General features: G+C 35.5%; 1 protein-coding gene across 39 annotated transcripts in view; it reads left to right on the top strand.

Annotated features, from left to right (window-relative positions):
- Positions 1 to 13,704, top strand: part of EHBP1 (EH domain binding protein 1) — a 381,714-nt gene that overhangs the window by 97,695 nt on the left and 270,315 nt on the right. For all 39 annotated transcript variants that reach the window (XM_054475129.1, XM_063648666.1, XM_054475115.1 and 36 more), the window contains exon 5: positions 2,067 to 2,120. In XM_054475129.1, coding sequence (XP_054331104.1) covers positions 2,067 to 2,120 — 54 coding nt within the window. The remainder of the gene's footprint in view (positions 1 to 2,066; positions 2,121 to 13,704) is intronic.

Genomic DNA, 13,704 nt, shown 5'->3' with positions numbered 1-13,704 from the left:
TCCTGCAGCTGATAAATAACTTCAGCAAAGTTTCAGGATACAAAATCAATGTGTAAAAATCACTAACATTCCTATACACCAACAAAAGCCAAGCCGAGAGCCAAATGAGGAACACGATCCCATTTACAATTGCCCCCAAAATAACAAAATACCTAGGAATACAGCTAACCAGGGAGGTGAAAGATCTGTATAATGAAAACTACAAAACACTGCTCAAAGAAATCAGAGATGACACAAACAAGTGGAGAAACATTCCAGTGCTTATGGATAGGAAAAACAAATATCATTAAAATGCCATACTGCCCAAAGCAATTTACAGATTCAGTGCTATTCCTATCAAACTACCAATGACATTCTTCACAGAACTTGAAAAAACTTTTTAAAAATTCATATGAAACCAAAAAGTCCGAATAGCCAAGGCAATCCTAAGCCAAAAGAACAAAGCTGGAAGCATCATGCTACCTGACTCCAAACTATACTGCAGGGCTATAATAACCAAAACAACATGGTACTGGTAAAAAAAAAAAAAAAAAAAAAAACAGGCATGTAGACTAATGGAACAGAATAGAGAACCCAGAAACAAGGCCACACACCTGCAACTATCTGATCTTTGACAAAGCTGACAAAAAAAAGCAATAAGGAAAAGACTCCCTATTCAATAAATGGTGCTGGAATAACTGACTAGCCATATGCAGAAGACTGAAGCTGGACCCCTTTCTTACACCATATACAAAAATCAACTCAAGATGAATTGAAGACTTAAAAATAAAACTCAAAACTATAGAAACCCTGAAGGACAACATAGGCAATACCTGCCTGAACATAGGAACTGGCAAAGATTTCATGACAAAGCCACCAAAAGCAATTACAACAAAAGCGAAAGTTGACAAATGAGATCTAATTAAACAAGAGTTTCTGCACAGCAAAAGAAACTATCAACAGAGTAAACAGACAGCCTACAGAATGGGAGAAGATATTTGCAAACTGTGCATCTGACAAAGGTCTAATATCCAGCATCTCTAAGGAACTTAAATTTACAAGAAAAAAACAAAACAACCCCATTAAAAAGTGGGCAAAGGACACGAACAGGCACATTTCAAAAAACATACATGTAGCCAACAAGCATATGAAAAAAAGTTCAACATCAGTGATCATTAGAGGAATGCAAATCAAAATCACAAGATAGCATGTCACACCAGTCAGAGTGGCTATTAATAAAAAGTCAAAAAATAACATGCTGGCAAGGTTGTGGAGAAAAGGGAACACTTATACACTGGTGGTAGGAATGTAAATTAGTTCAACCTTTGTGAAAAGCAGTATGGCAATTCCTCAAAGAGCTAATGGCAAGACCATTCAACCCAGCAATCCCATTACTGGGTATATACCCAGAGGACTATAAATCATTCTGCCATAAAGAAACATGCATGTGTAAATTCATTGCAGCACTAATCACAGTAGCAAAGACATGGAATCAACCTAAATGCCCATCAGTGACAGACTAAATAAAATGTTGTATATGTTTACAATGGAATACTATGTGGCCATAAAAAGGAATGAGATCATGCTTTTTGCTGGAACATGGATGGAGCTGGAGGTTATTATCCTTCACAAACTATTGAAGGGACAGGAAACTAAATACTGCATGTTCTCATTTATAAGTGGGAGCTAAGTGATGAAAACTCATGAACACGAAGAAGGGAACAACAGACACTGCGGCCTATTGGAAGTTGAAGGGTGAAGGGTGAAGGGTGGGAGGAGGGAGAGGAGCAGGAAAAATAACTATTGGGTACTAGGATTCGTACCTGGGTGAGAAAATAATCTGTACAACAAACTCCTGTGCCATGAGTTTACCTATGTAACATACCTGCACATATACCCCAACCCTAAAATATAAGTTACAAAAATTATAATAAAAATAATGCAAAAGAAAAGAGTAGGCTATTCTGCCTCTCCATTTTTAAAAGTTAGTGAAAGCTAAAAACAAGGCTATATGTATTTTCTTAATTGGATTCATTGGACTGAAGACATGTATTTCAATTCCATTTCATATTTTGCTTTTGTTACAGGATCCTCATGCGGAAGAATTTGAAGACAAAGAGTGGACATTTGTCATAGAAAATGTAAGCTAATGGCAAATTCCTTCACCTTTCACATTTTGAACTTTATATATGCATTATTAAGGTACATTGGCATTTTGGTGGTAGGAAAAATGTTGCCTTAAGAAAATTAAATAGTGATTTGTAGCTTTTAGAATGTTTTTAATGAAATGATAGCCAGTAACAAAATTATTTGTAAGAAATGCTTTTATTAACACTGTAAGTCTTCAATACCAAATTATATGTATGTTTGTATGTGTGTGTGTATGTGTATTTTATATATATATATAAATATATGTATATATAAAAATATATATATATATATATATATATATATATTCTGTTTGGGGTTTAAGGGCAAGCCCATATCTTATTCATCTTTTTATATGTCAGCATCTAGCATAGTCCTTATCACATAGCAGATACTCATCTCCACATGTGTTGGATGAAACCATGAATGACCTTTGAAATCTTTAAAAATAAAGTGTGTGGGTTGGGTGTGGTGGCTCATTCCTGTAATCCCAGTACTTTGAGAGGCTGAGGTAGGCAGATCACCTGAGATCAGGAGTTTGCGACCGGCCTGGCCAAAGTGGTGAAACCCTGTCTCTACTAAAAATACAGAAAATAGCTGAGCGTCATGGCGGGCACCTGTAGTCCCAGCTACTTGGGAGGCTGAGGCAGGAGAATCGCTGGAACCCGGGAGGCAGAGGTTGCAGTGAGCCGAGATTGTGCCATTGCACTCCAGCCTGGGTGACGAGTGAAAATCCATCAAGAAAGAAAGAGAGAGAGAGAGAAAGAAAGAAGGAAAGAAAGAGAGAGAAAGAGAGAAAGGGAGGAAGGGAGTGAGGGAGGAAGAAAGAGAGAAGGAGAGAAAGAGAGAAGGAAGGAAGGAAGGAAGGGTGGGGCTTTAACTGTTTATTTGGGTTGAGAGATCCTAGATTGGTACCTTAATAATCATCTTAAGTTAATTTACATATTGTGGAATCCCAAGTGACTAGAAGGCATATAGTAGGTATTCAATAAATGTTTATTTACTGGGAATTAAAGAAGACAGTCCATCCAAATATAGTGATTAATAATGTAGGCTTGGAATTCTTGAAAAATTTGTCAAATAAGGGAGTGGACATAGGATGAAATGGGAAATATGTTAACATTCCTTCTCTCCAAACATTTATTAATATATTAGATTCACAGAAATCTATTGAAAATAATATAGATGACAGGAGTCAGGTAAACCTGATTTCAAATCCTATCTCTTCTACTTACAAGCTCTGTGATCATTGGGAAATTTCTTAAATTCTCAGTCATACAGTTATAGGGTTGCTTGAAGATTAAATAATTTTCAGTGAATATTAGCTTTTACCATTGCCATCATCATCATGACTATTCATCATGATAATTGTTAAAGTTCTAAAATGTATTTATAACAGGCTTATCACATGCTTTGTGTAATATTCTTCCTTTCTATGCCTGACTTTGTTACGTATCTCAGTGACAAAAGGAATTTTTTGTTTATTCCCTAGCAGTAACTGGGCCATGTTTAGGACTAAAGAGCTGAGAAGTTTGGTAGTGAGATCAGGTCCGTTATAGATTTACTTTCATATTATAAAGTTATGAGATTTCAGAAGGATTGTGAAATTGCTGTATTCTTAATGCATGGGAAAGAGCACAGATGCACATGTTATAACCAAAGCATTTGAAATACATTAACTCAAGAGAATACACTAATTTATATACTCTAAATTAGGGCAACTATCATAAATTATGAACTATATCAAAAGGATGAGTTTATGTAATTAAACTGAAAACAAGACAAAACAAAGGAAGTGCTATATTCTCACCTGGAAGATAGATGAGAATGGGGTACATCTCCCTCTTTAGTTTTCAGGAGGACATTAATTTCTTTCTGCCAAGATCAACTCCTGTATAGTGATATTTGAGAATAATTTTTTTTCTCTATCAAGGTGTATTAACCCTTTTTACCTGCTTTGGAAAATCTAGGCCAGTTTTCTGAGATATGTACAGGACCCCTGCTTGCATAAGTAGATTTAACAAGGGAAAAGTTTTATTTCATTTATCTCTGTATCTGCCACAATTTTTTTTTAAACCATACTACCTTTGGGTGGTAGCTTCTCAATAAATATTTGTTGAAGGAGTGAGTGAATGAATGGTATAGTTAAACTCCATGAACTGTTATAAATCCTGTAAGGGTTATTCTTTTTAAGAGAAGAATACCTGTAATCCCAGCACTTTGGGAGGCCAAGGCAGGCAGATTGCCTGAGGTCAGGAGTTTGAGCCCAGTCTGGCCAACATGGTGAAACCCCATCTTTACTAAAAATACAAAACAATTAGTTGGGCTTGGTGGCATGCACCTGTAATCCCAGCTACTCGGGAGGGTGAGGGAGGGGAATTGCTTGAACCAGGGAGATGGAGGTTGCAGTGAGCCGAGATCACGCCACTGCACTCCAACCTAGGTGATACAGCAAGACTCCATCTCAAAAAAAAAAAAAAAAAAAAGAGAGAAGAATAACGTGAGTAACATCCATCAACTATACTGAAGAAAATTTGAAAAGTAGACCCTAGAGGCAGTAAAACAGCATGTGAAGGATCCATATGCTGTTACAGTAGGAGCTCTTCTGGTCAACCTTATTGAACTTGCATAAGCCAATCTCATGAGATTTGTCTGTATTACCATCTATGGGATTAAATAAATATTCTTAGGCTGGGCATAGTCTCTCACACCTGTAATCCCAGCACTTTGGGAGGCCAAGGCGGGTGGATCACTTGAGGTCAGGAGTTGGAGACCATCCTGGCCAACATGGTGAAACAGCGTCTCTACTAAAAATGCAAAAATTAGCCAAGTATGGTGGTGCATGACTGTAATCCCAGCTACTCAGGAGGCTGAGGCTGCAAAATCACTTAAACCTGGGAGGCAGAGGTTGCAGTGAGCCAAGATCGTGCCACTGCACTCCAGGCTGAGCGACAGAGCAAGACTGTGTCTCAAAAAAAAAAAAAAAAAAGAAAAAAGAAAAAGAAAAGAGGAAAGAAAGAAATGTTCTTAGACATTTTCTTTAAACCAAAATTTGATAAAAGTAGACATTGCATTTTTCAAGTATTAGCAGTTTGCTTTACTTGACATAATCTAATGAGAGATTTTTAACCTTTTAAATAGATGATTCAGTATTCATTCATTCAGCGCTTAAGTATTCACTGAGCATGTATTATGTGCTAGATACTGTTCTAGGCATTGGAAATAGTGGTGTATAAAACAGATGATTCAAGACCAGCCTGGGCAACACAAAGGAGACTCAGTCTACAAAAAAATAAAAAAAATTAACTGGACATGGTGGCATATGCTTGTGGTCCTGACTATTCAGGAGGCTGAGGTGGGAGGATTACTTGAGCCCAGGAGGTCAAGGCTGCAGTGAGCTGTGATCGTGACACTGCACTCCAGCCTGGATGACTAAGTGAAACCCTGTCTCAAACAAAACAAAACAAAAAAAACCAGATAACAAGTTAACAAATCTCTTCGCTGTGTAGTTTACTCTCATATGTGTGTGTGTGAGAGAGAGGATAAAAATTAGTGTATGAAAGATTTAGTATGTTAGATAAAATAAATAAATAATGTATGCTAAATATATAGTAGGTTACATAAATGCTATGGAGAAAAAAGGAAGAGGGATAAGGATCCCCCGTCTTTATGATTACATAGTTATAATGAGCCGCCTTATTATTTCTAAGGTCTCCAAAAGAGAATTGGGGTATGCTTGTCAAATTTATTTAAAATATATTTTAATAAGAGAGCTGATGAAATTAATATTGTAAGGTATGAGAAAGTTTTAAAATAACCTTGGCATTCTATATATAAACCTCTCCTAGGTTATAGCTCCCCTCAGTGGTGGAAGATGAAATTGACTTTTGCGGATCATCATGTAGCAATAACATGTTACAATGTTATACTTTCCCTTACATTTTAATATGCTTTCACATTTCATACAAAAGAATTAGTGAATTTCAAAGAGCTAAAGTTCTTCTCTTTGTCTTGTAAAATCTCGGTTTTGTTAGAAATTCTGTTGGTATATTGTCCTGACACTGAAAAGGTATGCTCTTTGAATGGAATTGTAATACCTTTCTTTTCTTTGCACATTGTGTTACAACCCCACAGTTAATAAAGAAATGTTGAGACTTTAACTGTAATGTCCAGTAGTAGCATTAGTAACAAAGAGTGAAGTTATATTTAATATAAAATATCCCAGTAAAACAGAAGTCTCCAAATATATATCACTGTAACAAATTTATTGGACCCTTACTATGTACCAGGTACTGTGTATAATAGAATACTTTATACACATTATCTCATTTGCTCATTATAATAACTCTGGTGTGAGTCAGATATAACCCTATTTTACAGGTAAAGAAAGTGAGGTTTAGAGAGGTTAAGTAACTTGCCCATAGTTATATAGCTAATAGGTTGGGATTTTATCCAGTATTGTCTTTCTCCAGGGCCTTTGCCCTTAACCCCTACTGCAATAACTGGCTACCTTAATAAGAAAGACGAAAAGAGATCATTTGAAATTTTAGAATCATAGGGAAGCTTTTAATCAGTCTTCTGTAGTGGTAAGCCTGTGAAGAATATATGTATCAGATTAGTGAATGTAGTCTTTAATTATTGTTTATATACGGTTTAGAAGTTATTTGGGTTAATTATTTCACTACTATTAGACATTATAAAATGGAATTCTAGAATTTATCAGCCACTAAAATTCTTAATATTTTTTCTCAAGGCAGCCTTACTGCTTCTTTGTGCAAATTGAGAAATGCTATTTTCATTTTATTGGTTCTCTTGTTTCTGATTTCTCCGTTTTGTCTGAGCTTTCTTCTTTGGACCAGAAACTTTAGAGATGAAATTTTAGAGGTGGTTGTGCCACTTACTGGCTATGCAACCTTAGATAAGTCATTTAATATTTCACAGCTTCCATGTAGTCTTGTATAAAATGATGATATTAATATCTACTCCACAGGTTATTGAAGATTGGAAATAATGTATGTAAAGCATCTAGCTTGGTAAGGAGTAGCTATTTTTATAATATTCCTTTCTAGAGGACACAGAAAAATATAAAGGAAAGAAAACTAGATTTCTAAATTTTATTGTTGCAGGATTTTAGTTTTTCCACTCCTTTATACCACTTATACCTCTCAATGATTTCTGTTCTTTACTGTTATCTCAAAGCAATGACAAGGCAACTTGTAACATCTCACTTGGACTAAACTTAAAATATTTTTCTTTTTATCTTTTGATTTAGGATATCTTCCCCTTATAAATTTAATCTAGGATTAAGAACAAGTATTTCTTTTGGATTATTTACAATCCATTTACTTATTAGTGTAGATAATCAAGAATGGATACTATAAAACACTATGTTTCATTTTTATCTACTGTAATAGAATAACATCTGTTCATCCAGACAGTTGACATTGTAGGGTTTTTTAAAAATATGAAGCCACAACAGTTATATTTAGAAAACAAAATTTTTTTTCTCTTCCTGGTGTTTTAGATTACCCAATTAAATCCAGAACCATTACATTTGTAAATTATATCCATAGGTTTTAGTTTCTTGTTTTTACATTTGAGACAAGGTCTTGCTCTGTCACCCAGGCTAGAGTGCAGTGTTGTGATCGTGGCTCACTGCAGCCTTGAACTCCTGGGCTCAAGCGATCGTCCTGCCTCAGCCTCCCCAGTAGCTGAGACTACAGGTGCACACCATTACACCGGGCTAATTTTTTATTTTGTAGAGACGGGGTCTCCCTCTGTTGACCAGGCTGTTTCGAACTGCTGAGCTCAAGCAGTACTCCCACCTCGGCCTCCCAGAGTGTTGAGATTACAGGCATGAGCTACCACACCCAACTGGTGTTGGTTTTTAAAATCTAAAAAATTTTATTTTTCTGATTCCACTGTTTTATTTTAATACATTAAAAGCATATTGATGAAAGGCACCAATCAGATTGAATCCATTCATTAATTTATTCAACCATTCTGCAATATTTTAATATGGATTTTCGATACGCCCAGATATTTGGTGGCTATTGAAGATACAAAGTCAGTTAAGACATGCAGAATTTTGATTCTGAGATTCATGGTTTTTTCTCCCACATTTTTTTCTGTGAAACTGGGATCATCTTATATCTAGGATGTCCCACAGTTATAACTGGTAGTTTTTTGTTTGTTTGTTTGTTTTGCTTTCTTATTGCTATATAAAATAATGATATATCATCTTTAAACCAATGATAACTTACATTTGATGACATAAGATAACCTGTCCTCAAGAAGCTTATAAAGTAGTGAAGTGTCAGAGAGGTAAAGAAAGAACTGCAAGGAAAAAAATAAAAATGTTCATAGGGTACTACAGGACAGTAATGGAGGGCAGAGTCAGGGAATAATTCCTGGAGGAAGTGGCTACAGAGTTTAGTCTTGAAGAAAAAAGGAAGTTAGGCAAAAAAGGCATTCTAAGTAGAGGAAAGAAATAGCAAAAGTAACTGAAAGAGGAAAAACAAAACCAACAGAAAACATGAGCTCCCTCATTAAAGATTAATAGACATCTGCTTTTTGTTTTGTAACTGTTAACCCAATGAATGTAATAATAGGCATAAGATTAACTTGGTTCTTCGTCCTCCATGGAGATCAGTGGGGTATCAAAATGTATTTTCTTGGTGCTACCTATTCACTATCCAGTCTTTCCCACTGTTTCCGACTGTGACCCATGAGATAGGAAGTTCGGCTCCTCCAGGGGTCCACCAGTCCCTTTTTTATTGCTGTTTGTTTGATGTTACCTCCGGAAGACTTTTAAGTGAGTGGCTTTGGGCTAAATTAATTATGTTAATTCCAAGGCAGATGGCTGGGCCTGGTAGCACACGCCTGAATCTTAACACTTTGGGAGCCCGAGGTGGAAGTATTGCTTGAGCTCAGGAGTTCACGACCACCATGGGCAGTGTAATATAGTGAGACCTTTTCTCTACAAAATGTCAAAAAATAGCTGGGCTATGGTGATGCGTGCTTATAGTCCCAACTACTCAGGAGGCTGAGGCAAGAGGATTGGTTGAGCCTGGGAGGTTGAGACTGTAATGAGCTCTCATTGTGCCACTGTAGTCCAGCCTGGGCGACAGAGTGAGACCCTGTCAAAAAAAAAAAAATCCAAGGCAGTAGTGTAAATGCTCCTCTGCTTTGTTTCTTTTGTTGAATTATGTTGAACAGGATTACTTGCCCAACCAAACTCACCTGACAAGATTATACCAAGAACAGAGATGATATAATAGCTCAAATAATACAATGTAAACAATATAAAATCGCAATGTTTCTGACCTTATTAAATTTAAGTTTGAATCCTTCTCCAAAATCAAGTCAATCTCTTGATCTCACAAAATAACAATTCTGATAAATTACTTCTACTTTTTCTTTCAGAGAAAAAAAGTATATAAATGCTGTGTCTCTCCTTTAGTTGTTTTTTTTTTCTGTGTCACCTCAATCAAGGCATCTCACTTCAATGTCTGGGGAAAGACCGGATATCTTTTTCAGAAGCTGTAGCTTGCACTTTCTCCTGTAGCTCCAAACTGGGATTGTCTTTTCAGCCCCAGGTCTTTCAAGAATACATTTCCAAAGGTCTAAAGAGTGTCTAGTGCATATGAGAATACCACATCACAAACATTAGCAGTATCCCTCTTCCACCATGGAGTCAATTTATAATCTAAGTATCAGTAGAGATGGCTCAGCCTTTTTAGGGTACGGCAGCATTTACCTTAGTATAGTCCTGTTTATAGCATTCCATTTAATGTTCCACCCCCTCTGGAAATGTGGCCCAGTTAACTTACTTGAACCTAATCAAATTTCCACTAGGCAGCATACTCCACTTTTTGTTCTTCTAATATTAAGAACAATAATTAAGAATTAAGAATGGTTTAGTCAGTAATGCCCATTTATCTGTATTTGTTAGTATTATATACTATTTATATATACAGTAAACTTTTATTTTTCCTGTAGTTCATTCAACTTTGTGTGTAGGGAAACCAGTCCTTTCCTCACCCTATTGACTGCAGTTTCACCAAGGAAGAAAGTGAATTCTCTCACTCTTGCTGAATGGCAAGAAAATTCATGTGCTTATGGCTACTTGTTGAGAGAGTATTGTTCTACACAGCGCTAACCAGAATACATTTGAATGATAAATCAAAGATCCCTGTATTGTTAGATCTCTTTTAGGCCATTCTTTTGGTATAAACTTCTCAACCATGTTCTTTTCTTACAGTCACAGAGTCTTAGACCCTTTTGGATTTCTAAATACTTTGGAAATTCGAAAGCAATGTATAGAGGACCTCTGCTCATCTTGTCTTTCATACAAATGTAGCAATTTGGATAAATCTAATCAAGATCCAGTGTTTTATTTTTAGTTTCAACTTAACTTTTTTGGTTATTTTTCAAATATGCACAAAAATAGAAGAAATAATGTACTAAACCTCTAAGTACACGTCTCCCGGTTCAATAATCTTCAGTATTTTTTTCAAACTTATTTAATCAATTCTTCTACTTTTCTGTTGTTTGCTTTACCAGATTTAAAGTACATTTCAGATATTATATCATTTCTTCTATAAATAATGAAGTCCACTTGAACATCATCAGCTTAAGAACATGGTTAAGAGTTACTGGCATGTCAGAAAAGGTGACCTACTGGCAAATAATTTTTTTTAAACTGCCTTTTAGATGATCTCTCTGACCTGTTAGGCTGCACATTCAATATTATTTTGATTCTTAAAAAGTGATATTATTCTTGTTTCTACAAAGAAAAAAAAATTGACTATATAAGAAGCAACAAAGCTTCTCTTATAACCCCCTCAGAATTAAACTCCTGAATTAAGAGTAGGAAGCTCATGGTTCAGACAGGCTTTTTCAGTCTTTTAATTATCCCATCAACTTTCTGTTGTATATGATTATGGGAATGGTGACTGGCTGTCTGTAAATTAGGCAGGGTATAATAGATATGACTAGGAGTTAAATGAAAAATTTTTAGCTAACTAAATCTTATTTTGGTTGCATTTCAGAGAAATTTCATATATATATATATGAATATATATATATTTCCTCCTTAGTTTCCCTTAATGTTAAGTATTTAATGTGCTGTTCTAATTCAGAAATCTTTCAGATTGTGCTTCTAGAGGAAAAATCCCATCTCCTTTATTTTCAAATGATCCTTTAACTTTAAATAAAATAATGGAGAAACTTTTGTTGCACTTAAAAAAAGAGGTATGCCTAAGAATGATCATGCATGCTTTGAGCCTATCAAGTGTACTATATTTATCTTTGTGTAATGTAAGAAACTCTATGTTAAAATAGTGAATAAAAATTACGTGCCAGATAATTTATTTCACATAGCAGTTTAATTTGTGAAATGTCCTAGCTAACACATTTTAAGGGAAAGTTCCATTTTTTAGCAGCAGAGCACTGTTTTCATACTATTACAGTGTTCTTGTTTTCTGGTTCTGTTTTTCTGAGTTTTGTCCCTGTTCAGTATTTGGAGATTCATCTTTATTGACATTGATCATACATTACAGATCAAGTACTGCAATAGTATAAAAATTCACAGGATTACTTATTACTCATAATTGCTTATTTATCCAACCAGTATTTAATAAATAGATATCATGTGACAGATACTTGCTACATACTGAGAGTGTAATGGTGAAAAAGGTGTGGTCTCTGACTTCCAGTATCCTACAGTCTGGAGTGGGGAAACAGGCAACCACTATGAAGATTAAGTTTAGGATGTTTTATCTTCCCATATAAAGAGTACTTAATGCAGTCTTGGTAGGTTAGGGGAGACTTTCTATTGAAAGTGATATATAAATTGAGACCCTAAAAAATAAAGTTTTTACAATCCTTTTTCTGTAACTTCAAAATCCAAAATCTCTACCTAAGATGTTTATAATTTTTATTTTTTTTGGAAATTTGATTCAAATTCATTTGGTGGCAAAACCTGACCTTACCCGAGATGAAGCTATTCATGGTGTTTAGTCCACTTAGTGTAAATGTTTATTCATTTTGCTGCAAAAATAATATGTTTGATTATTTAGTCAGACTGCCTCAGACTGGGAGTGTGCTGTAGTACATATATGGTAAAGGCATTGTATTTCCTTCTTAAAATCCAAATGAGAGATTTCAGATAGGAGATTAAGTACTTTTGATAGTTGTCTGCATTGGATTTGTAGGGTGCTTCAGGTGGCTGGAGTAGCTTGAGCAGAGGTCTGGAGGCAAGAGAGGCTTCTTTGTGGAACAGCATGTCGTTCACTAGATTACTTTCTTTTATATTTCACTTTTTAAAGAGTGGTTGATTTTTCTAGGGTTATAATAACTTAACCATATGTTAAGTTACTTTTCTTTCTAAAATTACTTAGGCCAGTGTGATGTTAACTTTAAGATCTTGCTTCACCTGCCTCTTAAAATAAAAATAAACTATATCAACTGATCAGTTAATAACTTCATAAATCATAAATGATACTTGATATGTTTTGTTAAAGAATACAAAGCATTTTCAAATAAAATGGGACGTTTCATCTTTATGAAACATTTCTAAAGTGAACGTTATTATAATTTTACTCAGTGAGATTAAGTGACTCACCCAAGAACACACAGAAAGCAGCTTAGCCTGGCCTCAAACCCATGTCTTCAAACTCTGAAACCCATGCATTTTACCATTTACTCACTCACTCAATCATCAAACATTTATTGTCCTAGGCACTAGATTTAGAGCCTAGTGCTATATTAACTACTATGGAGGATACAAGAGAACACCTCCACTCAGATATTAATTTTGGTTTGAGGGATATGCATGTGAGACAAGAGTAAGCTGATATGTACTATGGTAAATGTATAATGATAGCTGAAAAGTACAATAGAGATTAGAGATAGACCAGTTAATATGGACTGAAATTATCAACAATGTTTTAAGTGTAGCTTTTCAGACATGGCTATGTGTATTCTTAGAGGTATGTGACAGTTTCTATCTTTTTGTATTGTAAGTTTTTTTCTCTGATAAAACTAGTAGTAGTTGTATTGGTTTGTTCTCACACTGCTAATAAAGACATACCTGAGACTGGGTAATTTATAATATAAAGAAAAGAGGTTTAATTGACCCACAGTTCCATATGGCTGGGGAGGCCTCAGGAAACTTACAGTCATGGTGGAAGGCACCTCTTCACAGGGTGGCAGGAGACAGAATGAGTGCCAAGCAAAGGGGGTAAGCCCCTTGTAAAACCATCAGATCTCCTGAGAACTCATAAGAACAGTATGGGGGAAACTGCTCCCATAGTTCAGTTATCTCCACCTGGTCCTACCCTTGACATGTGGAGATTATTACAATTCAAGATAAGATTTGGGTGGGGATACAGCCAAACCATATCATTCAGTCCCTGGCCCCTCCCATATCTCATGTCCTCACATTTCAAAACAAAATCATGCCTTCCCAACAGTCCCCCAAAGTCTTAACTCATTCCAGCATTAACCAAAAGTCTAAGTCCAAAGTTTTATCCGAGACAAGGCAAGTCCCTTCCACCTATGAGCCTGTAAAAT

Source organism: Pongo pygmaeus, chromosome 12, assembly GCF_028885625.2.
Source record: "Pongo pygmaeus isolate AG05252 chromosome 12, NHGRI_mPonPyg2-v2.0_pri, whole genome shotgun sequence".
NCBI classification, from domain to species: Eukaryota; Metazoa; Chordata; class Mammalia; order Primates; family Hominidae; genus Pongo; species Pongo pygmaeus.
The sequence above is the reverse complement of the archived record's forward strand: the minus strand, read 5'-3'. Positions and strand labels throughout refer to the sequence as shown.